A 26,238-nucleotide genomic window follows, 5' to 3' on the forward strand; every position below is an offset into this window, starting at 1 on the left:
GGGGCGGTGGCGCTGCGGGTCCCCGGGTGGCCCCTCTCGGGCTCGCGGCGGGGGGATCGCGAGAGGACCCCCGCCCCGTGCTCCTCCGGGCTCCGGTCGCGGAGGGAGAGCTGTGCCGGCAGCCGGGCTCCTTCCGGGCCCGCAGCCCCCCGCCGCGGTTCCCATGGGAACGGCCCGGGGCGGGGGGCCGCGCCTTCCGCTCCCCGCGGACTCAGCCCAGGGCCCCGGCGGAAACCGAGGCGGAGCTGGCGCGAGGCCGGCGGGGCCATTCCGCGCGTGGCGCCGCGGGGCTGCCTGGGGCACGTGCCCGGACTCGCGGCTGCGGCCACCCGGGCCCACGCGGCTCGTGCGCCCCCTGGCGGCCTCGAGCCCCTCCCCGCCCTGGTCCCTGACGGCTCGCGGGAGGCGGCAGCCTCAGCATGCTCCTCCGGGGAATGGGGCCAGCCCGCCTCCCCTCGCCTCCCGTTCCAGGAACACGCCGAGCCGCTTCCACCGCGGGGCCCCAGGCACTGGCTGCTCCTCGGCCCGAGATCCACGCCCCCAAAGCTGCCTCCGGGGGCCGAGCCTCTTGGTCACCCTGGTCTTTGCGTGAAGGCCACCTCCCTGAGACCCCTGCCCTGCACGGCGCCCCCAGCTAAGGGCTTCCTTAACATCTCCCCCGCTCCTCCGGGGGCGGGCGCGGGGTCTGCGGGATCAGGGGTGGACACGGGCTCCTGGGAGACGCCTGGTGACCTCGTGGGCTCCCCACATGGAGCGGGCGGGAGCGGGGCCAAGCCCAGGTGCCGAGCTGGTGCAGGCGCAGGGTGGGGCCCCCAGCCCCTCCAATCAGCCAGGCCTAGGGGAGGGGCACCTCCTTTCTCGCACTTTAATCTCTCCCTCCGCTCTTGACACAGTTCCAGCAGCCCGGCTCCTGGCGCCAGCTCTGGAGCCGGGGACGTGACCGGGTGAGGTGGGAGGACCCTCCCGGGGTGGGGGTGGGGGTCCCAGCCCTGGGGCGCGGCGGGGGCGCCTCCTTCCGGCCCGCGGTTCCGGGCGGCCCCCGCGGCTGCTGCCCTGGGCTCCGGCGGGGCAGGCCCGGGCGGGCGTGGTGTCCGAACGAATAAATAGGGGTGGGCGGGCGGCGCGCGGGTCAGGTGGGCCTGTGGTCCGGGTGGCTTTTGAGCGTGTGGAACTTGACGCTGTCCAGCTTCTCGAAGCGCTTGCCGCAGCGCCCGCACGTGAAGTTGTACTGCACCTCGCCCGTGTGCTTCTTCATGTGCCAGTTGAGCGAGGCGCGCTGCCGGCACTGGTACCCGCAGATCTCGCACCTGCGGGGGCGGCGGCAGAGCGGTGGGGGCTGGGCGCGGGCGGGGGCGGGGGCGGGCGCGCGCAGAGGTCGGGGCGGCCGGGCACTCACTGTAGGGGCGTCTCGCCGGTGTGCGTGCGCCGGTGCACCTCCAGGTGGTTCTTCCTCTTGAAGGACTTGCCGCAGGTCTCGCAGGTGAACTCCCGGACACCTGAGGGGGCGGCGACGCGGGGCTGAGGGCGCCGGGGCCGGGGCGGGGCCCCTGGCTTCGGCCCCGCCCAGCCCCGGCCAGGCCAGGCTGCTGTGGGCTTTTGGGAAGGGCACCTCTGCCTTCCAAACAGATAAAATAAATCGGCTGAAAGCGCGCTCACCCGGAGGTGCCTCACTGCTCCTGCTCTGCCCTGGAACCTGCGTGGGACCTGCCCGTGGCCGGAGGGCGGAGATGCCAGCCCTGGCCGGCGCCTCGGGACTTTTCTTTCTTAAGACTGATCTATTGGAAGCGCAGACACACACGGCCATCTCCCATCTGCGGGTTCACTTCCCAAGTGCCTGTGGCGCCCGCAAGAGCCAGGGCTGGGCCAGGAGCTCCATCTGCGTCTCCCACGAGGGCGCAGGGGCCCCAGGACTGGAGCCATCAATCACCAGCTGCCTCCCAAGGTGCGCATGCGCAGGGAGCTGGCTGGGACATGGAGGGGGGGCCTTAATCCCAGACACTCCGGTGTGGGGTGTGGCTGTCCCAAGTGGCGCCTTCCTCACTGTGCCACAGCACCCACCCCTACACTTGACGTCTAAGGCACTGAGGGGCCGGCGCTGTGGTGTTGTAGGCTAAGCCTCCGCCTGCGGCACCGGCATCCCTCATGGGCCGGCTGCTCCTCTTTCCATCCAGCTCTCTGCTGTGGCCTGGGAAGGCAGTGGACCATGGCCCAAGTCCTGGGGCCCCTGCACCCGCGTGGGAGACCCGGACGGAGCTCCTGGCTCCTGGCTTCGGATTCACCCAACTCCGGCCGTTGCGGCCATGTGGGGAGTGAACCAGCGGATGGGAGACCTCTCTGTCTCTCCCTCTCTCTCTGTCTCTGCCTCTCAAATAACGAAATAAAATCTGAACGAAGACACACAGAGCCGCCGAGGGCAGCGAGCACGGCGCCGGACCTGAGTGGATGATCATGTGCCGCCGCAGGTGGTTGGACAGGTAGAACTTCTTGCCGCAGCCTGGGTGAGGGCACACTTTGGTCTTCCCTTTCCGGTGCACGAGGTTCACGTGGTTCTGGGGGAGAGAGGGGCGGGAGTAGGCACTGTGGGTCCACCCCAGGGGCTCCCAAAGGCGGGGACAGGTGAGCGTAGCTGGGAGACCTCGCCCAGCTCAGCGACTCCCAGAGGCACCGCCTAAGGGCTTTGCTGAGCACCTACTACAAGCCAGGCCTGTGCCGGGGCCTCCACACTCCAAGAGCCCACCATTCGCCATGTCTGTGGATAGGGAAACAGGCCAGTGACCTGCCAGGGTCTCACAGACGGACAGCGGCAGGGCTGGGCCCAGTGACCGGCCAGGGTCTCACAGACGGGCAGCGGCAGGGCTGGGCCCAGTGACCGGCCAGGGTCTCACAGACGGGCAGCGGCAGGGCTGCGCCCAGTGACCGGCCAGGGTCTCACAGACGGGCAGCAGCAGGGCTGGGCCCAGTGACCGGCCAGGGTCTCACAGACGGGCAGCGGCAGGGCTAGGACCGGGCCCCAGGGCTGAGCCATGCAGCGGGGTCTTCGCCAGGCCCTCCACCGCCCTGGAATTCCTGCTTTGTCCATTGCTTTCCTTTCCAGTCCTCACTCAGTGGAGCAGCTGGACCCACAGCACGGGCTCAGACGCAAAGGCCTGCTCGTGCCGCCTGCCTGGCAGGTGTGCAGCTGTGACAAGACCCTGTGTCCGTCCTGGGGCCATGAGCTCTGCACAGTGGAGTGGCCCTGGGAGGCCGGGGGGGCCTCCGAGTGCAGCTGCGCTCAAAGTGCCCAGGGAGAGGGAGCCTGTGGGAGCCACTGGGTGGGGTGAGGTGGCCACACCTGGGCTGTGTGGGAAGAGCCCCTGGCTGGCTGCGGCGGCAGGACAGGGGCCCCGAGGGCAGTATGGGAAGGGGGGGTATAGGGACGGAGCCCCAGGGCAGTATGGGAAGGTGGGGGGGCAGGGGCCCCGAGGGCAGCAGGTGACATCTGGCGCCGGATGGGGGCGCAGGGTCGTGGGTCACGGGCCAGGGGCGCCTCTCCGCGAGCCTCTGGCTGCAGCGGGGTGGCCTCACCTGGAAGCTGCTGAGGGCCACGTACACCTGGCTGCAGCCCTCGTAGGGACAGTGGAACATCTCCAGCAGGCCGTCAGCGTCCGTCACCCGCGCCCGCTTGCTGCGCCGCCTCCTGGGGGTGGGGGAGAAGGGACCCCGGCATCAGGGCTCCCACGTACCAGGCAGGCTGTGGGGCCCCCGCCCAGGCCCCGCCCGGCACCCACTTCTCAGGCTCCTTGGGGATCTCATAGATGATGGCTGACATGGCCCCGCCCTCCAGTTCCTCGCCGTCCGCCTCGGCCTCGGGCTGCGCGCTCTCGGGCACGGTGGCCGCCAGCTCGGCCAGCGCCGGGGCCGGCTGCTCCTCCTTCTTGAGCATGTACAGGTCCTCCTTCTCTATGGGGCGGGCACAGACCGGGCGTCCACCCAGGGCCACTCCTCGCCCTGCCCCCCCCCCACCGCCAGAGGCCGCCCCCCCAGACCTTTCTTGGTCTCGATGTCCGCGACGGCGGCAGCGTCCGTGGCGCCCGGCTGGCTGCCCTCGGGCTCCGTCTGCGTGTAGGCCGCCACGCCCTCCATGATGGCGCAGGGCACCTCCTCGCCCAGGCCGCCGCCGGGGGCGCCGCTGCCGGCCGCCATGTTCAGGTGGATGCCCTCGGCTGTGAGGGTATCGTAGCCGGGGCCCGCGATGATGATCACCTGTGACCCAGGCACCATGCCGGGCACGGGACAGCTGGCCACCACCTCACCCAGCGCCTCCTGGGGAACGTTCTCGAACAGGGCGCCCGGGCCCCCGCCCACCTGCACGGGCACCGGCACGCACACCACTGTCTCCAGGGCTTCGGGCCCGCTGCCCGCCGGGTTGGGGCACAGCGGGGCGCCCTGCTCGGCCAGGCTCTCCACGTGGTGGACGTCGAAGGGGATGTGCACGCCCTCCTGAGTGATGAGCCCGCTGCTGCCCACCGGACTGGTGGGGGTGACCGCCGCCGCCGCCGCCGCCGAGGCCTTGGCCGGCTGGCCCTCCGGGGGCTCCTCCGAGTCGGAGCCGGAGCCGGAGCCGGAGGAGTCAGAGCTGCCGGCCGCAAGGCCATTGCCCACTGTGGAGAGAGCCGAGAAAGGGCGGTGAGGACCGGGGCCCAGGCCGCCGCCGCTACTGGCTGAGGGTTGGCCGGGGGGCTGGGCACTGCGACCCCTTCGACGCCCAAAGCCGCAGTCACTTCTCAGTCCCACGCTGGGATCTCCCTGCGGCTCCTGGGCGCCCCCTGGCCGCTCCTGCCAGGACTCCATGGCTCTCGCAGGCCTGGGAGGCTCCTCTGAGTCTCCGCCCCCACTAGATCAGTTCCCGGCCAGTCCCCCGTCGATCCACCAGCTCCCCGTGGACGCCGTCTCGACGGAGCTAGCATGAGAGCCCACTCACGGAGGGCTCGGGCGCGCAGGACGCACCCCCCGCTTCAGACAGCAGCTGCGAGTCCTGGACGGGACAGAAGGTGGGAGCTCCTGGACCCCTTCCTCAGAGAACTGACAGGTGTGCCCTGTCCGGTCAGCGTCGCTGTAACGAGTTCCGCCCAGCGGTAGCCACGCGAGAGAAGCAGGGACAAGGGCCCGGCAGCCACGGAGCTTCCGAGCCCACGTGGGGGCTTCCACCAACCGGGAACTCTCTGAACCCCACGGCTCAAAAGGTCCTGTGCCCTGGTCTCGGGCCACTGTCCAGGCCCTGGAGGCGGGGGTGGGGCCGGGCACTCCCAGCCTGGCGCTCATTGGCACAGAGTCAGGGGTGTCCCAAGGGGCCTCCCTGGGAAAGAGGCTCATCATGAACAGCAAAAACCCCTCCTGGCACTCGGGACGTTCCAAGGGTTTGGGGCTCCGTGCCAGGAACCGGGGACAAACGTACAGTCCTCTGCACCCTGGGGAGGTTGGGTCCTGAATAGCCCGTGGACACTGACGACCACGCAGGCGCAGGCTCTGCCTCTGAACCCCGGGTGTCTGCTCGTCCCCCGCCTCGGGCCTCCCGGGCGCCCCAGTCACCTCTGGGGCCTTGGATAACGCCCAAGGCAACATAAAGGCTGCGGAGACAGCGGCGTCGCGCCGGTTAGGTAACAACCAGGGGTGCACCCCGGCGCTCAGCGCAAACAAACGCGTCTTCTCCGATACTTTCTACCCGCGGCCGGCTGCCTCTGAGGACCTGGAACCGCAGACAGGGGGCCGCCTGGCGGGTTTTTATTGCGGCCCCGCCGCCCATGGCGGGAGACTGCCTGTGCACAGTTCCTGCCCGCACCTGCCGCGAGGCCCTGGGCCTCCTCCACTGCTCCCCGTGGGCTCTGGGTCTTCCTTTCGGCGCCCCCACGGGCGTCCCCGTCTAGGCAGACGGCAGCTCTGACCTTCCAGTGGCTTGGGCCAAAGCCCGGGGTCTGTCCTGGACTCTGTCAAACACCCACTCCCAATCTGTCAGCAAAACCTGCAGCCGCGGAGCAACCGGGCTCCCCTGCAGCCGCGGGCCACGGCCCGAGGGCCCCTGCGAGACCCGGGCAGTCCCTTCTCCTGGGTCTCATCACTTCCTGGCAAAGAGGCTGGCTGCTCCCCAAACCTATTTCTTCCTGCCGGCACCCAGACGGACTACACTCCCCAGCAGCCCCTGCGGGGAGGTGTGGCCATGGGGCTGGGACCCAGCCAATGAGCTGTGAGTGGGCGTGTCCCTGCAGCCAGCCAGGGAGGACCCAGGAGAAGGCGGAGCCACGGGAAGGAAGGAAGGAACCTGGGTCTCCGGATGCAAGGCAGCGTGCGGGTCGGGCACGCGGGATTTTGTGTATCTGCAGGAACCAGACCCCCGTTAGGTCTAGAGAGCCGGGCTGAGTCGGCTCAGCAGCTGCCACGCCCTGGGCCACTGTCCCTCCCACCATGGCCACGCCCCATCTCACCTGCCCCTGCTGTCACCTCCTTCCTGCTCAGAGACACCGGGCAGGCTCGAGCCTCTGGGCCTTTGCACCTGCGATGCGCTCGGTCTGAACCTCCTTCCCTCGATCGCGCCCCCGCCCCGGCTTGCTCCCTCAGGACCCCTCCCCGCAGTGTGCTGGCGCTGCACCTCTCACTCTGTGAACTGCTTCCCTAGAATGCAGGCTCCACTAATGGGGGCCTCGGTGAGCGCCTGTGGGAGTCAGCGAGCGGCTCTTGGCCCAGTGCCCTGCAGGTGCGGGCGGGCGTCGGGATGCAGCGCGCGCGGCCACCAGCGGGGGCACCTGCGGCCCACGGCAGAGCGCCTCTGGCGTCCCGGCGCCTCGTTTCTGCTCCAGCTTCCTGCTAATGCGCCCGGGGAGGCGGCAGGTGAAGGCCCAAGTACTCAGGCCCCTGCCACCGTGTGGGAGACCTGGACGGAGCTCCTGGCTGGAGGCTTCAGCCTGGCCAGCCCTGCTTGCTGGGGCCATGTGGGGAGGCAATCAGTGCATGGAAGATTCTCTCCCTCCCTCCCCCGTCCCTGCCACGGCCGCCTCAGGGGTGCTGTGGGCCTTTAATGGGTAAATACGCGGGCAGCGTTCACACAGTAGGGGGTGCAGGGGGCCACTACTATGGTGATGCCCCAGGCCAGAGATCCCCCAGCCCTAAACCAGGCCTGCTCCTGAGGGCCTGGAAGGGGGGGGGGCAGAAGGATGAGGATAACAAGAGTCCTGCAATCTACAGAGGTGGCGGAGCCCCCCGGGGCCTCCGGGGAGGTGGCTGAACCCCCAGAGCCCCCGGGGAGGTGGCTGAACCCCCTGGGGCCCCCGGGAGGGGGGAGGGCACCGAGTGAGTTGGGGCAGGGCCGGGGGCCGCCCCTGCAACTGACACTGGATTCTTCGCCTGGCACCAACAGGGGGGACAGAAACAGCCATGCACCCCGGGCTCCCACAGCCTGGCAGAGGCCCCCTGGCTGGCTCAGGGCCGGAGAGGGGTGTGGCTGGGGGGCAGGGCTGGCAGGCCCGGCTAGCGGATCACGGTGCTCACTCCTGAGGGCCCGGATCTGGCAGCCGAAGCTGGGCCGCGGTGCCAGGGGGCGCCTCAGGGTGCCGCCGCCAGCCAGCCAGTCGGCCTCGTCACCAGACGGGCCACATGGTCTTCGTGGGGCCCCGGGCTCCTCAGCCACCAACTGGGCTCATGACAAGGCTGGGGGGGGGGGCGGGGGGGTCAGCGTGACTGTGGGCAGGGTCTGCAGCGGGGCACAAAGAGCGGGCAGTGGCAAGCAGGAGAGATGAGCCGAGGCGCCGCGGGGTGGCCGTGGGCGAGGGCCCCACCTGGACCGCCTCTCAGCCCTGCCTCCCCCGCCAGCCGGGACGCCACCTGCTCCGCGCGGCCTGCCAGCACGGGCTCAGCCCTGGCTGCCCGCCCGCCCACCTTCGGCCCCAGCAGGGCCCCTGGCAGCCGCCTCCCCCTGCCCCTCATGTGGACGCCCACCTTTGTCACTGTCGGGCTCCGAGTCGCTCAGCGGCTTCAGGGGCGAGTGCAAGTCCTGGAAGTAGCGGTGGCCGGCCTCACACTGCCACACGGCCGTGGTGTACAGGCCGAAGGTGGGGTCCAGCTCGGCCAGGTGCGGCTCGTAGGGGCAGCGGTGCTTGTGGTCCTCGTACCAGATCACCACGTTCTTCAGGCAGTTCACGTTGCGGCGCCGCCCTGCAGACATGGGGCGGGGCGGCCGCTGAGCCGGGCCTGCGCCCACTTTACAGAGGGGGAAACTGAGGCTGGGGGGGGCTCGGAGCCAGTGCCTCGCAGGGGGGCGGCGCTTGCAGGCGGCTTGCTGCTGTTACAGCCATCTTCATCGTCGCCCCTGGTCCCGACCAGCCACCCGGCTCCAGCACTCAGCCCCTAGCCCTGTCCGTCCCCTGCAGCTGCCCGTGCAATCCAGAGGCCGGTCCTCTTCCTCCCGTGCTCGGGACCCACCCGGCTCGCGGCCTACAAGGCTCTCGCACCGCCTCCTCCCACTCTCCCTGTCTCTTGCCTCCGGCCACGTGGCCTCATGGCTCACCTTCCTCAAGCAAGGGGGGGAGGGCCTGCCACAGGGCCTTTGCACAGGCTCTGCCCCGTTCCCTCCCCTTCACCCAGGCCTCTCCGCCCAGGAGCCCTCCCTCGAGGGGCCACCTGTCGCCCGGGCACTGCTGCTGTCCTCACTCCACAGCAGCACCTGGACACCACCTGTGGTTATTTGGTCCCAGCGGCTCCCCAGGAGCAGGGACGTCCTGCCCGCTGTGCCCCTGTGTCCCTCATGCCGCCAGGGGGCCTGGCCCACAGAGCAGGGGCTGCAGAGGGGTGGGCATGGTGAGGCCGGGCCTGCTTCCAGCTGGGTGGCTGCAGGCAGGTGCCCGGCCGCTTGGCTTCCTCCCTCGGCTCCCCGCTCCCCACCTCCCTCGGGGCTGCAGCGCCACTCACTTTTCTTCCGCTTTGGCTTTTTGGGGACTTGCTCCCAAGGCTTCCTGCAACAGAGAGAGGTGGTGAGGGTGGAGGGAGGGCTTGCCCGGCTCTGGGAGGGGTCTGAGCGCCTGTTTGCCCGTCCCGGCCCCAGCAGCAGCACTGACACCAGGGCATCACCCATCTCCCGGAGCAGGTGACACCGCGTGCCCTGGGTCCCCGCGGTCGGCGACTGGAGATGTCAGGAAAGGGGGGACGGGGTGGGCATGGGGCTGCTCGGGGCGCCCACATCCCACATCGGGGGGCCCAGGTTCCAGCTCCCTGCTCACCCTGGGAGGCAGCAGTGAGGGTGCAAGTACTTGGGTCCCTGCCTCCCACCTGGGAGGCCCAGGTGGAGTTCCTGGCTCCTGGCTCCTGGCTCAGCCCTGGCACGTTTGGAGAATGAACCAAATTTTTAATTTATAAATTTAAAAAAGAGGGTATGGAAAGCCAGGGTGGCAGGCAGAATTCCAAGACGGCCCCTACACCTACTATGCCCTGGGGATGCTCGTAGCTGCACCTGTGGGCCCAACCAATCACAGGCCACGGATGTTAAAAATAAATAAATAAATAACCTGCATGTTAGTGACCACGCACAAACCTCGTGTTCTTGAGATGACGCCCCAAGCGGCAGAGAGCGGCAGCCACGCACACTGCCCTGACCCTGCAGGCGCCGCGGGGCAGAGGTGGGCACGGGCTCCATGCAAACGCTACTGTGCCATACAAGGACCTGGGGAGCCAGAGACCCCCAGGGCACAGAGGGATGACCAGGAATCCTCTCCTGCTGAGGTGGGCGTGGCTCCCACTGCATCAAGCATAGCCTGGTGCCAGCAGGGGCTCCTTAAGAACAGCTTTGGGCCTGCGCCTTGCAGCGCTGGCACACGGGGTTCTAGTCCCAGTGGGGGCGCCGGATTCTGTCCCGGTTGCTCCTCTTCCAGGCAAGCTCTCTGCTGTGGCCCGGGAGGGCAGTGGAGGATGGCCCAAGTGCTTGGGCCCTGCACCCCATGGGAGACCAGGAGAAGCACCTGGCTCCTGGCTTTGGATCAGCGCGGTGCGCCGGCCGCAGCACGCCTACCGCGGCGGCCACTGGAGGGTGAACCAACAGCAAAAGGAAGACCTTTCTCTCTGTCTCTCTCTCTCTCACTGTCCACTCTGCCTGTCAAAAAAAAAAAAAAAAAAAAAAACAGCTGTGGAGGAGCCGCCGCCTGTGACGTGGGCATCTGAGTCCCAGCTGCTCCACTTCCTATCCAGCTCCCTGCTATGCGCCTGGAAGGCAGTGAAGGATGGTCCAAGGGTTCGGGTCCCTGCCACGCCCATGGAGGCCGGGATGGAGCTCTGGGCTTTGGGCTCCAACCTGGCAAATTCCAGCCATCTGAGGAGTAAGTCAGCCGAAGGAAGACTTCCACCTCCCTCTCTGCCTTTCAAATAGGCAGTGGGGACCTGAGGGGTGGGGGCCGGGCCACGAGGCAGGGACTGAGAGCGGCTTCTAGGATTGGCCGTCCCAGCGCTGGGCTCTAGCCGTTGGGCAATACTTTGGTCTCAGCCCCACGGGGCCCTGAGGGAGGACCCGGCGGGAGAAGGTGCTGGGCTCCTGACCGCAGACTCACGAGACGAAAGCTGTGTGTGGTTTTCAGCTGCAAGGTTTCAGGTCCTGCGCTCCCCAGGAAGAGGAAGAGGAAGCTCACAGAGCCGCCTCAGCACCTGCGCTGTCCCCGCCCCAGGTCCTGCCCAGCAGACCCTAAGTGCCTGCAGGCCAGCCAGGCCCAGCCAAACACCTGCGCTCTGGGGCCCCCCTGCCCCACGCCCAGCGCCCCGACCTCCTGTCTGAGGAAGGCAAGGCCCAGGCGAGCCCAGGACCACGCTGGGGGCACTGCCTGACCTCCTGCCTCAGGACAGCTGCAGGATCTGCTTGGTGGGCGGGTGGGGGGCGCCTGACCCCTCGCTGGCCACCCAGCGCCACCTGCACCTGCCCTGCCCTGCCTCCCGTCCCTCCCTGCCACCCAGCCTGGCCCTTCCTCTCCTGTGCCACGGCAGCAGGCTCCGTGACCGCGGACAAATGACCACACCGCCCGTGCCTCAGTGTCCCCATCCGCAGTGTGGGACCATGACAGCCTTCTTGTTATGCCAGCCCCCACCCTCGCCGCCCCTTGTCTCAGTGCACAGGTGAGTATGACCCTCGATGTTCCTCTTTTTTGTTCGCAGTTTTAACCGTGGCCAAATATTCAGCGACACACAGAGAACCAGAGAGCAGAGCGAGCGAGTCCCCTCACGGCTGCCACCAGCCCTGTCGGCTAGCGAGCCCTGGGCAGCCCTGTTCCAATCACCCCGCCCACGCCTCCTGAGCCCGCCCGCGAGCGGGCGTCTGGCAGGGCGATGGCGATGCTTACTTGGGACCCCCGCGTCCCACACTGGAGTGCTTGGGTTCGAGTCCCGGCCCCACTCCTGACTCCAGCCTGTGCCCACGCGCACGCTGGGAAGCAGCAGGTGACGGCTCCAACAGTGGGGTCCTTGCCAACCACGTGAGAGCCCCGAATTTGCTTCAGCCTAGCCTAGCCCTGGCGCTTGCAGGCATCTGGGGGAGTGAACCAGTGAATGGAAGGCCTCTTTCTTTCTTCAAATAAATAAATAAAAACGCAAACCACTCCTGTGTTCAAAATCCCGCACCGAAGAAAAGTGAGAATTCCTGCCAGGGCCCCCACCTCGCCGGGCGGCAGCACCCGAGTCTCCTCCTCCCCCCGCCCACACGCATTGCACCAGCCACGCAGGCCGCCTGGCTCACCCTGGTGCCCACCAGGGTGCTGCCTCAGGGCCTTCGCACGGGCTGTCCTCCCCCTACCCCGTATATGTGCGCAGCTTCCTTGGCCTCCTCCGGGTCGGCGCCGTGGCCCCGCTGAAGCCCTATCTAAACTCCAGCGCTCACTGCTGACCCCGCTCTTCCCTCCCGTGCTGGGTCAGTTACTCCTGTTTTTTGCCTGCCATAGACACGGCTCTGCCCAAGGCATCCCCGCTGCCCACGAGAGAGAGCGCCAGGCTGGCCCTCCCAGCGAGGGGGCGGCTGTAACCCAGGGAGACCTGGCTGTGGCTGGACCCTCAGGCCAGACCAAGGACTTCCAAGCAGCACCTGCCTGCAAGAGGGGAAGACCTGTCCATCAGCGACCGCTAAGTGGGGGCTCCCCAGGCACCGTCCTTGGCTCTCCGCTGCTTCAACCACAGCTACGGCGGGGAAGGGAAACTCCACCAACGCTACCCCATCCCGAGTCAGACTTTGCGAAGGCCTCCGGCCGCTCCGTGACCTGCTGTTCCCCGGACAGCCTCCCCAGGGGCCAGGGGAATGCGGTCCAAGCCGCGAGCGGTGCGTGCCGCCGGGATGGCGGGGTAGAGCCACACGCAGCAGCCCCTGCCGGGGCGCGGCTCGGTGACCCCCCCAGTGTCCAAAGTCCCAGGCCAGACGTGGGGGCTTTGACGGACACACCGGTGAGGCGCGAGGGTCCGGCAGGTACGCAGGAGGCGGAGGCCTCGGGGGCGGGGCCGCCCCCCGGGGATTGGGTAATTAGAACGCCTGGAGGCAGGGCCGGCCCCCGGATTGGGCAGCCAGAGCCCTCGGGGGCGGGGCCGAGAGCCCGGGCGCACGCTGGGATTGGGCGGTCGGAGCGGCAGGAGGCGGGGCCTCGGGCCAGGCGCGTCCCCGGCCCCGCAGCCCCAGAGCCGGGCCGGCAGCGGGGCCCCTGGGCGGGGCTCACAGGTGCCGGGGGCGGGGCCTCGGGCCGGAGGGGCGGGGCCCGGGCCGGGGGCGTCTCCTCCCTCGCGCCCGCCCTCCCTCCCTCGGCGGGCCCCCTCACCCGTGGCGGCCGCTACGCTGGCCGCGTTCCAGCGAGATGAGGTAGGCGGCGAGCTTGGCGTCGCTCCAGCCGCTGCGGCGCCGCAGGTCCACCCAGGGCCCGTGCGCCTCGCCCAGGTACACGCGCCGCACGTCGTACTTCTTCCGGGACTCGAGCCGCCGCCGGGCCCGGTCCGACTCCGTGAGCCGCGGCCGGCCCCGCGCCTTGCGGCCCGCCGCGCCCTCCTCGGCCGCCGCCTCCCCGCCTGCGCCCGCCTCAGCCTCCGCCTCGGGCTCCGGCGCCCGCTCCGCCATCCCCCCCACCCTGGTTACCAGCCTCCCCCGTTGTTAGGAGCCCGGCCGGAAGTGGCGCGCTTGTTCCGCGCCGCCGGGATATTTCTCACGGACTCACTGCCCCGCGGCGCCAAAAGGAGACCGAGAGCGGAACCTGCGCATGCGCCCAACCCACTCTCCCCTTTCCACCGGCTGCCTCTGTTGAGCTTCCTAACTTCGCTTAGCGAAGCTGACCGAGGGTCTGGGGCCAGCCCCAAGAGGGGCCCGCCCGAGGTTCTGGGGCCCACAGACCCTAGGGATTCGCCGCCCCATCAGTGGCTACCCGGGGAGGGGAAGCGGCGGGAGAGAGGAGGGAGGGTGGCCTGGGCCGGAGAGGTTTATTCACTGCACGCCGAGGTCATCTGCGCTTGCACACCAGTCCACGGCCAGACTCAGCTCTGGCCCTGCTGCTGTCGCTGCGGGACCTCCTCTTCCTCCTGGGCCTCGGGGCGCGGCGGGGGCGGCTCCTCCAGCCCTGCCGACGTCAGGAGCTCCCCGGCGGGCCCTGCCAGGCGGAACACCACGGGGATCTGGGCCAGCGCTGGGTTGGCCTCCTGCAGACCCTGGATCCACTTGGCCAGTGTCGCCTGGTCGTGCGCGCCCGCTATGCACATGGCGAAGATGGGGCCTTCCTCCACTGTTGGGAGAGAGGCGCGCTCAGAGCTCGGGCGGCGGCGGCGGCTCCCCTGCGCCCATGACCCTTTAAGGTCCTCTGGGCTCCCGTCTGCTCTCCTGTGCCCCCGACCTTTGCACATGCAGCCCCTGGGCGTCACCTGGTCCTTCCAGACCCGGCTGCCTGCTCTCCCGGGCACCCCCAGAATGTAGCTTGCCTGCTTTCCCGGGGTTACTAGGCCAGCACAGAGGGGCTCCACGGATGTGGGAAGGGAGGGGAGAGCGATCCTGGGCCCAGGAAGCTGCCCCTGAGGGGCGGCTGGAGTCCGGGTTTTTACCTTCGTCGATGTCAAACTCGTAGTCGTCCCAGGCACCCCTGGAGTACTCCAAGTCCAGCTGCATTGGGTAGAAGAGGTTCCACTCCTCCGGGACCTCCTCCACGTCCTACCCCAGGGAGTAAGGTGCTAGCAGCCTCAGAGGCCCCGGGCCCTGCAGCCGCCCCCACCCAGCGCCTCCCACGAGCCCCGGGGAGCCCCAGGCCGGCAGGCTCGGGACCTCACCCTCTCCTCGGGGGGCAGCAAGTCAGCCCTGAGGATGTGGTAGTAGACACACTTGTCCCGCAGCCACAGGGAGAAGGGGCCCTCCACGAAGATGGGCCGGGCTGGGTTGTGGCGGGCCAGGGCGGCCTGCTGATCGGGGCTCTGGATTCCTGCGGTGGAGACAGGAGCACCTGGTGTTGGCTCAGGGGCTCTGCAGCCCACCGCGCAGCAGGCCCAGGGGGAACCAGGTCAGAGCCTTACCCACAATGTGGGGCTGGGCGGGCTCCTCGGGGCTTCCTGGGTCACTGGGCAAAGACATCTGCAAGGAAGGGTTGGGGAGAAAGCTCCTGAGCCCCCCACCCCCTGCAGAGAAGCCGGAGATGAGGGGAAGGGGCCCCAGCAAGTTCAGAACCCGCGCCCTGGGCCTGCCTCCTCCACGTCTCTCAAACCCGCCCCCCTTCTATCCAGTGGCAGTACCAGCTAGGCTGAAGGGTGGCTGTCTGGTGCCGGGGTTGCCACTGCCTGGGAGGCCTGCGTCCCTAATTGGAGTGCCTGGGTTCCAGCCCTGGCTCCCTGCTACAGCAGACCCTCGAAGGCGGCGGGGGATGGGGCAAGTGCTGGGGGCTTCGGCCTGGCCCAGTCCCGGCTGTGCTGGGCATCTGGGGGGCGAATCCACGGCTATCTCTGGCTCTCGCCGACGAAAGCAAAGCGGCTGTGGTGGGAACGCGGCAGAGGGCTCGCCGGCGCCAGCACTCTCGGGAGGCACCCTGGGGCCGTCCCAGTGCGGGGCAGAGCGAGTACCTGGTAGACGGTGACCCTGGCGCTGAGGTCGGGCTCCATGTGCCGCAAGCCCAGCCTGGCCAGGTCCACGGGGTCGGGGGGCAGGTCGAGGGGCACGGGGAAGGGGTTGATGTTCTTGAAGCGGGGGAGCCACAGCTTCATGCGCACCAGCTTCAGCATGGGGTAGCTCCTGCGCCCGAATATCTGCGTGAGCAGGAACTCCGTCTGCGTGTCGGGCATCACCCCTGTGCCGGCGGGAGAGAGACAGAGCTGATGGAGGTCCGCGGGCAGACCCCGGGGAGGGAGCCAGGGCCAGGGAAGGGCCGGAGCCGATGGGGTCCGCGGGCAGACCCCGGGGAAGGGCCGGAGCCGATGGAGGTCCGCGGGCAGACCCCGGGGAGGGAGCCAGGGCCGGGGAAGGGCTGGAGCCGATGGGGTCCGCGGGCAGACCCCGGGCAGGGAGCCAGGGCCGGAGCCGATGGGGTCCGCGGGCAGACCCCGGGCAGGGAGCCAGGCCCGGGAGGCAGGAGCGGGACGCCTCACCGTGCTGCTCCATCTGCTCTAGAACCGCGACGCCGCACTCCTGCTGCCGCGGGTAGTGCACGAACATGCGCTGGAAGACGTTGCGCGGCCGGAACACCTCCTTGGGGAAGACGTCCAGCAGCAGGTTGTAGACCGCCAGGTCCCGCTGCACGCCGAACTCCCGCATCTTGCGCAGCGCCAGGTAGATGAAGTCCACGTGGCCGCGCCTGCGCACGTCCTGCTGCCCGAAGAGCCGCACCGCCCGCACGAAGCTGGCCTTGTCGCGCTCCCCGCCCGGCGCCTGCTTGAACAGCTCCTCGTGGGGCTCCGGGACCTTGATGGGCCTGCGTTGGGACTCGGGTGGGCTAGGGACCAGCGACAGGTCGGAGCTGCAGGCCGCAGCGCTGCGGTGGAGGCCCCGCAGGGCCAGGGGAGCGACCTGGGGAAGGGACACAGATTGGAGTGGCAGGTCGGTGCTGTGGTTACCAACCCAAGGGGGCTGCGTGGGGCCGGGGGAGGGGAAGGCCGGGGCGGCCATCTGGGGATAAAGGTGCACGCGTCCCTGGCAGCTGTAAGCACATCTGGCCCACACAGCTCTGCTACAAAGCGGTCCACTGCAGCAGACTCCCACCACGGACATCTTCCAAAGGCAAGGAAGGGGCGACCTGGCCGGGGGCCTGTGTGCACACCCAGGAGAGCTCGGGGCGCCTGTGTTTGCCTGTAAGCAGCCCGGGGCGGTCAGCCAGAGCGACGCCGGGAGCCAGGAACTCCGTCAGGTACCTCCCAGGCTGCCCCTCCGTAGGAAGCTGGACTCACACCGGGCCCCTCAGGATGAGATACGCTGCCCGCGTCTCCCGTTGGAGAGCTCTGCTTGAGGCCAGCGCCCTGCGCATGCGCACCCTGGGAGGCAGCAGGGATGATGGCCCAAGCGCCCGGGTGCCCGCCACCCCCACGGGAGACGCAGACCAGCCGAGCCAGGCCTTGCTCTTTCCGCTCCGGAAATGCCCGGCTGGTGGTTTACCTGTGAGAAGGGGGCTCCCCTGAGGATGGCCCTGCACAGGCCTCCCCAGCCCCTGGAGAGGCCTCGGGCCAGCAGGGCGGCTTGGGCCCAGCTCATGCCTCTGCTCCTCACAGGACCTGGTCGAGAAACGAGACAGCATCAGCCTGGTGGGCAGACAGGACCCTGCGTGCAGAGCGCACATTCCAGGCCCTGGGGCCAAACCCGGGCCCCTTCACCCACAAGACAGACGAGGTGACCTTGCAATCCATGGGCGGGGGGGGGGCAATCCTGCTGGGCCAAGCCCTTCGACAATCCAGGGATTTGCTCCCTCTCCCTCTTCTTTTTAAAGATTTAGTTATTTATCTGAAAGGCAGAGCACAGAGGTCTTCCATCTGCTGAACTATCCCCCAGATGCCTGTGGCAGCCAGGGCTGGGCCAGGCCGAAGCCAGGAGCCAGGAGCTCCATCCGGGTCTCCCATGTGGGTGCAGGGGCCCCAGGACCTGGGCCATCCTCCACTGCTTTCCCAGGCCACAGCAGAGAGCTGGATCGGAAGTGGAGCAGCTGGGATCTGTACCGGCACCCGTATGGGAGGCTGGTGCTGCAGACCACGGCTCAGCCTGCCGTGCCACAGTGCTGGCCCCATTTTAAAAGTTTTATTCATATACTATATAGCTCACCCTTTAAAGAATAAATAAAATTGTGGGGCTTTCTTATTTTAGTTTTTTAAGATTTTATTTACTCATTTGAGAGGTAGAGCTACAGACAGTGAGAGGGAGAGACAGAGAGAAAGGCCTTCCGTCCACTGGTTCACTCCCCAGATTGCTGCAATGGCTGCAGCTGTGCTGATCCGAAGCCGGGAGCCAGGAGCTTCTTCCTGGTCTCCCCTGCAGGTGCAGGGGCCCAAGCACTTGGGCCATCGTCCACTGCTTTCCCAGGCCACAGCAGAGAGCTGGACCGGAAGAGGAGTAGCTGGGATTCAAACTAGCGCCCACATAGGATGCCGGCACCACAGGCAGAGGATTAATCTACTGAGCCACGTATAGTCAGTGTTATACAACCAACACTACAAGCTAATTTTGTGATTTTTTAAAAAAATGTTGTTTATTTGAAAGGAAGATTTAAATAAATGATTATTTGACAGGAAGAACGAGAGAGACAGCGGGAGCCATCTTCCACCCACAGGCTGACTTCAAATATCTACAACAACCAGGGCCAGACCAGGCTAACCCGGAAGCCAGGAACTCCATGTCCCAGTCGGTGGCGGGGCCCCAGCTACGCAGGCTGTTCACAAGCCGGGTCGGAAGAGGAACAGGCAGGACTCGAACCGGCGTCCCTGGACGGGATGCCGGTGTCACAGGGCCTCTGAACCACTCGAAGGATGCCATCGCTTGGCTGTGACCGCGTTTCCCTTACCCACTCCTCACTTGGCAGGCAGTGGGGGTATCGCTGTCCGTGGACGTCCACGTGTGAGCTTTTCCCGAGCACGGACGGAAGGGGTCAAACTGCTGGGACACAGGCTCCCTGTACCGCTACCATTTGTGGAACGGCAGGACTCCGGCCTGGCTGTAACACCTTCCCATAATCCTCACAGGAAGGTGCACGGACTCCATTTCCCTGCGTCCTGTCACCGCTCGTGCCAGACGCGGTTCCTCGTAGCCTGGATGTGTATCTTCCTAATGAACTGGGCGTCCTTCCATGCGCTCACTGGCCGGTGTGCATCTTCTCTGGAGAAATGTCTACTTCAACCCTTGTCCACGTAAAATACTGCGACAGTTATCTATTTTAAGAGTTTTTTTAGGTCCGGTGTTGTGGCATAGCAGGTTAAGCCACCGCCTGCAATGCTGGCATCCCATATGGGCATTGGTTCGAATCCTGGCTGCTCCACTTCCTATCAAGCTCCCTGCTCATGTGCCTGGGAAATCAGCGGAAGATGGCCCAAGTGCTTGGGCCTCTGCACCCACGCGAGAGACCTGGAGGAAGCTCCTGGCTCCTGGTTTTGGCCTGGCCCAGCCTTGGCCTTTGCAGCCATTTGGGGAGTAGCCAGCGGATGGAAGACCTCTCCCTTTTTTTTTTTTTTTTTTTTTTTTGACAGCCAGAGTGGACAGTGAGAGAGAGACAGAGAGAAAGGTCTTCCTTTTGCCGTTGGTTCACCCTCCAATGGCCGCCGTGGTAGGTGCGCTGCGGCCGGCGCACCGCGCTGATCCGATGGCAGGAGCCAGGTGCTTCTCCTGGTCTCCCATGGGGTGCAGGGCCCAAGCACTTGGGCCATCCTCCACTGCACTCCCGGGCCACAGCAGAGAGCTGGCCTGGAAGAGGGGCAACCGGGACAGGATCGGTGCCCCGACCGGGACTAGAACCTGGTGTGCTGGCGCCGCAAGGCGGAGGATTAGCCTAGTGAGCCATGGCACCTGCCAGTAACTCTCCCTTTTGAATAAATAAATACATCTTAGCCGGCGCCGCGGCTCACTAGGCTAATCCTCCGCCTTGCGGCGCCAGCACACCGGGTTCTAGTCCCGGTCGGGGCACCGATCCTGTCCCGGTTGCCCCTCTTCCAGGCCAGCTCTCTGCTGTGGCCAGGGAGTGCAGTGGAGGATGGCCCAAGTGCTTGGGCCCTGCACCCCATGGGAGACCAGGAGAAGCACCTGGCTCCTGGCTTCGGATCAGCACAATGCGCCGGCCGCAGCGGCCATTGGAGGGTGAACCAACGGCAAAAGGAAGACCTTTCTCTCTGTCTCTCTCTCTCACTATCCACTCTGTCAAAATAAATAAATAAATAAATAAATAAATAAATAAAAAATTCTTTCATATTCTGGGTACTAAGCCCTTGCGATTCACAAAGTTTCCCCATTCTGCGCGTTGCCTTTTGTTCCCCGGATGTTATCATGCGCACTGTGTCCAGTTTGCCTTTACTCCCCCAGCGGCAGTGGTCTGCCCAGCCCATGCTCACGAGGACTTGCTGTTTCCTAAAGGACTTGTGGCACGTTTCCCCTCCTTCCCCCTCCCATCCCCCATCCTCCCTTTTGTTGAGCTCCTGGGTGCCTGACCAGACTTCTCCACTCCTCCCAATGCAAATGGGAAAATAAGATGCACAGAGCAGCTATGAAACTGATAAGGGGGACATTCCCAAAGACTTCATTTTTTTAAAAAAGATTTCTTTATTTGAAAGGCCGAGATACAGAGAGGCAGAGGCCGAGAAGTCTTCCGCCCGCTGGTTCACTCCCCAGTTGGCTACAACTGCGCCGATCTGAAGTCAGGAGCCAGCAGCTTCTTCCGGATCTCCCACGCAGGTGCAGGGGTCCAAGGACTTGGGCCATCTTCTACTGCTTTCCCAGGCCACAGCAGAGAGCTGGATGGGAAGTGGCGCAGCCAGGACTCAAACCAGCACCCATATGGGATGCCAGCACTGCAGGCGGCAGCTTTACTGCTACGCCACAGCACCAGGACTTCAAAGAGCCCCCTACTCTTCTGCCAGCTGCCTTCTACACCCCCACCCCACCCCGTGGCAAATTCCCTCGTAACCGGGTAAAACCTGAGTCCCAAATGCGCCCAGTGCGTGGACTCTTCACAAGACGACTGTTGCCAACCTCTTTGCTTCCAATAAAGCAGCCTGTCTCTGTTGAGGTCGGTCTCCGTCTCCTTTTTCCGCCTCTCCTTTCTGGGGGTACGTAAGACCAGAACCCCAAGCTGCCCCAGACCTAACATTTTCTTCTGAGACTTACAGCGCCTGCACCTACATCCGTGATCTAGCTCGGATACCACGTACGGTGTGAGGGAAGGGTTCACGTCGCCTGGGTGTCTGTAGGGTGTAGCTGGAACTATGATGAGGAAACCGGCCCTCACCCTTGGCGCCCTCCCTGAGTGTAAACCTGAGTCTACTCTGCACCCCCAGCTCTCGCCTGCTGAGCTGTCCTTCGCGTCCTGGGCCAGGACCGCACTGTTCTGATTACTGTGGCTCTGTGGTAGGCTTCGACATCAGAAACTTTTGAGTCTTCAGACTCCATTCTACTTCCTGATCGCTCTGGCTGTTCCGGGCCCCACACCATTCAGTATCAACCTGAGGGCTGGCGCTGTGGCGCTGCAGGAGTGCTAGGGAGGAGGTCAGAGATGTAGCCTGTGTGTGTGAGGCAGGGGAGACAGGCCTGAAGCCCAGCATTTTGCACACCAGTGTCCTGCTCACACCCTGATAACCTCCCAGGTGGTCCCAGCCTTCCGTCCAGGAAAGCGCCCAGAACTCTGTCTCTCAGGACCAAAGGGGTTACCTGACCTGATAACAAGGGCAATGAAACCTTCTCAGACGCCCTAAGGGAAGCCCCTACTCCCAGCAAATCTGGGGAGGAATTTGCTAATTTTCACCCAACAAACCCTCCCCTAGGACTCCCCATCCTTTGTCCTGGAGAAGAGGGAGAGGCTCCCTTACAAACCTGCGGAGTTCAAACAGGCGGCTGCCCTGAGGCGCTCCGTCCTCTGCCTCTCCTCTCCGCCCAGCCGCCGGCCTTCTCTCTGGTGACGGCAGGCTAAGCCTCCACCTGTGGCACCAGCAGGCATCCCATATGGGCGCCGGTTCCAGTCCCGGCTGCTCCTCTTCCAATCCAGCTCTCTGCTGTGGCCTGGGAAAGCAGTGGAAGATGGCCCAAGTCCTTGGGCCCCTGCACCTGCTTGGGAGACCCGGAAGCAGCTCCTGGCTCCTGGATTCAGATCGGCCCAGCTCCAGCTGTTGCAGCCATTTGGGGAGTGAATCAGCGGATGTAAGATCTTTGTCTCTCTCTCCCTCTCTGTAACTCTACCTCTCAAATAAATAAATAAGTCTTAAAAAAAAAATCAACTTGATAATCAGCTGTCAATTCCTGTAAAAATGCCAGCTCCAGACTTTAGATCAAATTGGGGATTACTGGTATCTGAACAGTATTGTCCTGTGACCCGTGAACACAGATGTCTAGTTAAGTCTGCTTTATCTCAACAGTGGATTATAGGGGCTGGCACCATGTGGCGCCAACATCCCATATGGGCGCCGGTTCTAGTCCCGGCTGCTCCTCTTCCAATCCAGCTCTCTGCTGTAGCCTGGGAAAACAGTGGAGGATGGCCCAAGTGCTTGGGCCCCTGCACCCATGTGGGAGACCAGGAACCTTTCTCTCTGTCTCTCCCTCTATCTGTAATTCTACCTCTCAAATAAATAAATAAAAAATCTTTAAAAACAAACAAATAAGGCCGGCACCGTGGCTCACTAGGCTAATCCTCCGCCTTGTGGCGCCGGCACACCGGGTTCTAGTCCCAGTTAGGGCGCCAGATTCTGTCCCGGTTGCCCCTCTTCCAGGCCAGCTCTCTGCTGTGGCCCGGGAGTGCAGTGGAGGATGGCCCAAGTGCTTGGGCCCTGCACCCCATGGGAGACCAGGAGAAGCACCTGGCTCCTGGCTTCGGATCAGCGAGATGCGCCGGCCGCAGTGGCCATTGCAGGGTGAACCAATGGCAAAAAGGAAGACCTTTCTCTCTCTCTCTCTCACTATCCACTCTGCCTGTCAAAAATAAATAAATAAAAATAAAAACAAACAAAAAAACACAGTGGATTATAATTTTCAATGTTTAGGTCCTTAAATAACTTAGTCTTTTTTTTTAAGATTTATTAATTTATTTGAAAGGCAGAGTTACAGAGAAGCAGAGGTAGAGAGGTCTTCCGTCCACTGGTTCACTCTCCAGATGGCCACAATGGCCAGAGCTGCACCAATCCGAAGCCAGGAGGTAGGAGCTTTCTCCAAGTCTCCTACACAGGTGCAGGGGCCCAAGCACCTGGGCCATTTTCCACTGCTTTCCCAGGGCATTAGCAGGGAGCTAGATCAGAAGTGGAGCAGCCGGGACTCGAACCGGTGCCCATGTGGGATGCCGGCACTGCAGGCGGCACCTTACCCACTGCGCCACAGCACCAACCCCTAAATAATTTAGTCCTAAGTATCTTATTCTTCATGAAGACATGGAACCGTCTTGGTTTTATCTTTGCATTGTTCACTGCTAGTGGATGGAAACAGAATTTGAGTCTACGCTGTGTCCTGGAGCCAGGCTGGGTGTGTTGGTTAGTGAACACGTTTTCCGTGGACTCGGGGGATTTTCCACACGGGACACAGCGCTGCACAGAGGCCGACCTCCTGCCCTCGCGGTCTGCCCGCCTTTCCTTTCTTCTTCCTCTCTGCAGCCTCCAGCACCAGGTGGAAGAGGCGCTGAGCACAGCCTCCCGAGCACTGGGCCCTCACGGGCGCACCGGCATCGGCTGGGGCTCTTGGGGCTGGGGAAGACCCCTCCCCTGCTGCTGTGTGCAGTGTTTTCATCGGGAGGGGTACTGGATTTTGTCCCTCGTTCTGCTGACACGCGGAGCCTGTTAGCTGGTTTTCAGGTGTCAACCTAACCTTGCGTCCCTAACGTAAATGCCCTGTGGTCGTGCAGACACTCGCACCCGTGCCCCTCACAGGATGGGCCTGTGGTCTCCCTGCAGCATCTGCCTGGCCGTGCCACCGGGCTAGTGAGCGCTGGCTTCCACAGAATGAACCGGGAAGTTTCCAGACCCTGTCTGTCACCATTTAAGCCCTCTCTGGTGGCTCCCACCTTGGCCCAGGATCCCTCTAACTCGTGCTCCACCTCTCTGATGTCTACGTGGGGGTGGCACTGTGGCAGAGTGGGGGAAGCTGCAGCCTGTGATGCCAGGGTCCTGTATGGGTGCTGGTTCAGGCTCTGGCTGCTCCACTTCCGGTCCAGCTCCCTGCTGGCTTGGGAAAGCAGCAGAAGGCAGCCTGGGTGCTTTGGCCTGGCCTGGCCCTTGGGTCGCGAGGACATCTGGAGAATGATCTAGCAGATGGAAGGTCCTCCCCCTCCCCCTCCCCTTGTGGTTCTTAAAGTCTGCTCCCATTGCACTCATTTTGGGAGCCCTGAAAAATCCCCTAACCCGGGCCACATCCAGATATGCAGACTGTCTGGAGGGGGGCCCAGGCATCAGGATTTTATTTTTTTAATTATTTATTTGAAAGTCAGAATGGGGGAGAGAGAGAGAGAGAGAGAGAGAGAGAGAGATCTTGCATCCACTGGTTCACTGCCCCAGATGCTTGCAAAAGCCAGGAGCTCAGACCTGTGTTGGGGCCTCCCGCATGGGTCGCAGGGACTCAAGTACTTCAGCCCTTCTCTGCCACCCCCCGGGATGTGCACAACCAGCAGGAAGTGGGATCAGAAGCAGAGCAACCGGGACTGGAGCCAGGCACTCCCATGTGGGACGCTGGCACCCCCAAAGCAGCAGCTACACCTGCAGCGCCACAGCTGCCCAGGCACCAGAACCCTAATGGCTCCAATATGCAGCTGGGGTTGAAGCCTTACTCCATGGCCTAGCAGGTAAGCCCCCCGGTTGGGACACTGGCATCCCATAAGCGAGTGCGTGGGCTTGCGTCCCAGCTCTGCTCCGGATCCCAGCTTCCTGTTAAAACCCTGGGAGGCAGGGTTACCAGAAACACAAAATCCTGGCCCTAACCCAGCCACGTGGCGACAGCTCGCACACCGACCTGCCCCTCCGGCACGCACCCGGCCGTCTCACACTCCAACTGGCTCCAAACTGACACGCCAGCATGAACGTGCTCCTCTGGCTCCAAGCCAAGGGCACCACCACTGCCAGTGCTCAGCGCACACACCGAGGAGTCGGTTCAGAGAGCCCTGCCCCTGCCCACACAATCCATCAACCGGCCCGGGTGACCAGCTGCAAATGCACCCAAACGCACCCATTTCTCCCCCTCTACAATCTATGAGCTCCTGCCCTTATGAGTTTCTCGCCAGTTCTCCCCATGGAGGGGGCTTTTAAAAATACACATTTTGGGGCCGGAACTGTGGCATAGCAGGTCAAGCTGCTGCCTGCAGTGTCAGCATCCCATGTGGGTGCTGGTTCGAGTCCCGGCTGCTCCACTTCTGATCCAGCTCTCTTCTGTAGCCTGGGAAAGCAGTGGAGGATGGCCCAAGTCCTTGGGCCCCTGCACCTGCATGGGAGACCCGGATGGAGCTCCTAGCTCCTGGCTTCGAATTGGCTCAGTTTCAGCTGTTGCGGCCATCTGGGGAGTGAACCAGTGGATGGAAGACCCCCCCCCCCCCCCGCTCTCTCTCTCTCTCTCTCTTGCTCTTGCTCTGCCTCTACCTTTCAAACAAACAAATCTTAAAACACACACACGCGCGCGCACACACACACATTGGAGGCACTGTGGCACCGCAGGCTAAGCCAATGCTTGGGGCAGCAGCATCTATTATCAAACTGCCAGTCTGGTCCAGGCTGATCTGAACATCAGATCCAGCTTCCTGTTCTGCACTTGGGAGGTACCCGCTGACAGCCCAAGTACTTGGTTTCCTGCCACCCATGTGGGGGGTGACTGGTGGATGGAAGATTTTTCTCTCTCTCTGACACTCTACCTTGCAAATTAAATCTTAAAAAAAAAAAATAAAAATACATTAGTATAAATTAGGGCCCAGCACTGTGGTGCAGTGGGTTAAAGCCCTGGCCATATGGGCGCCAGTTCGAGTCCTGGCTGCTCCATTTCCGATCCAGCTCTCTGCCATGGCCTGGGAAAGCAGTGGAGGATGGCCCAAGTCCTTGGGCCCCTGCACCCACGTGGGAGACCCGGGTGGAGCTCCAGGCTTCTGGCTCCAGATCAGCCCAGCTCTGGCCGATGCAGCCAAGTGGGGAGAGAACCAGCTGGTGGAAGACCTCTCTCTGTCTGCAATTCTGCCTTTCAAATAAATAAATAAATCTTTAAAAAAAAAAAAGTGGAGCAGCCAGGACACAAACCCGTGCCCACCTGGGATGGGGGAGTCCCAGGCCAGCTTCACCCGTACGCAGGGCCCGGGTACGTTGTTTCTGAACCAAGGCCAAGTTTACTCCAGTCCCAGAGACTGCGCACCTGCTTCTCCCTCCTTCTGGGAGCCGCCTCTGGCCGTCCAGGTCTCTGCACACGAGAGGTCTTCTACCAGATGGGAGACTCGGAGCGTGAGGCCGCGGGGCACCACGCAGACAACCTTTCCCGTCAGGTCCCCGCCCCCCACCCCAAAAGGTCATGGCGCCCTGGCTCTATGGAGCCGACTCCTTCTGAGCTCGCCAGCCCGCCCTGCCGGGCCCGAAGTGGAACACCCTGGAAGCCAGCAAATCCCACGCGCCACCTACCTACTCACGCTGCCGGCCGCGAACGCCGGCCCGGCTCCGTCTCGCCGCTGGGCGCCGCCATGTTGGCTACCAGAGCTTCCGGGTCACGGGGCCGCCTGGGAGACAGCAAATCACGAACGTTGGTTTCTGTAGGTCCCGCCCACATGTGGAGAAGCACCAATAGGAAGGAGAATCACCCGCTCCATGACGAGACAGACCACGCCCCTAAGACGGTGAGCGGCTCCCGCGACCTGGGGACTTGGAAAGTCTGGGCGACCCGGGGAAGGGGGACGTGAACGGTCACCGTAGGGGCAGTGATGCTGGCTGTGTGCTCCTCAGCGTCTACCAGAGGAGGCCGTGCCCGCGAGTGTGTGTGTGAGACACACAGCGTGTGGGTTCCTTGGGTGTGCAGCCCCCCATCACCTACCCCCGTGTCTCAGGTCGTGGTGACACCGAGAGGGAGGAGAGCAGATGCCTCAGGTGTAATGGGGGCCACGGCACGATGGCCACGGCTGTTCCTCCCTGTCGTTCTGAGTC

The 26,238-nt window shown here is 64.5% G+C and overlaps 2 protein-coding genes across 6 annotated transcripts; both read right to left on the bottom strand.

The window, feature by feature from the left end:
• Positions 1-855: 855 nt before the first annotated feature.
• ZNF653 (zinc finger protein 653) lies at positions 856-13,084 on the bottom strand. The gene is made up of 9 exons (XM_062178250.1): positions 12,792-13,084; positions 8,935-8,978; positions 7,966-8,181; positions 4,026-4,640; positions 3,768-3,939; positions 3,565-3,676; positions 2,435-2,549; positions 1,397-1,496; positions 856-1,307 (listed from the first exon to the last, which is right to left on the bottom strand). Exons 1-9 carry the CDS (start codon positions 13,082-13,084, stop codon positions 1,130-1,132), a joined length of 1,845 nt encoding a protein of 614 aa, XP_062034234.1. The 3' UTR covers positions 856-1,129.
• A 98-nt stretch (positions 13,085-13,182) lies between these two features.
• ECSIT (ECSIT signaling integrator) lies at positions 13,183-26,238 on the bottom strand. 5 transcript variants are annotated; one of them, XM_062178799.1, is made up of 10 exons: positions 26,129-26,238; positions 25,723-25,817; positions 20,978-21,163; positions 16,577-16,692; positions 15,577-15,994; positions 15,055-15,278; positions 14,515-14,572; positions 14,275-14,423; positions 14,053-14,110; positions 13,183-13,739 (listed from the first exon to the last, which is right to left on the bottom strand). In XM_062178799.1, exons 3-10 carry the CDS (start codon positions 21,099-21,101, stop codon positions 13,495-13,497), a joined length of 1,392 nt encoding a protein of 463 aa, XP_062034783.1. In that variant the 5' UTR covers positions 21,102-21,163; positions 25,723-25,817; positions 26,129-26,238; the 3' UTR covers positions 13,183-13,494. The 5 variants fall into 5 exon arrangements, with proteins under 5 accessions (XP_062034783.1, XP_062034788.1, XP_062034786.1 ...); XM_062178804.1 differs by having other exon boundaries at positions 13,186-13,739; positions 14,053-14,158; positions 15,202-15,278; positions 26,129-26,236; XM_062178802.1 differs by lacking the exon at positions 20,978-21,163 and adding an exon at positions 25,463-25,525 and having other exon boundaries at positions 13,189-13,739; positions 14,053-14,158; positions 26,129-26,234.

This window comes from Lepus europaeus, chromosome 20 (assembly GCF_033115175.1).
Source record: "Lepus europaeus isolate LE1 chromosome 20, mLepTim1.pri, whole genome shotgun sequence".
Taxonomy (NCBI): Eukaryota; Metazoa; Chordata; class Mammalia; order Lagomorpha; family Leporidae; genus Lepus; species Lepus europaeus.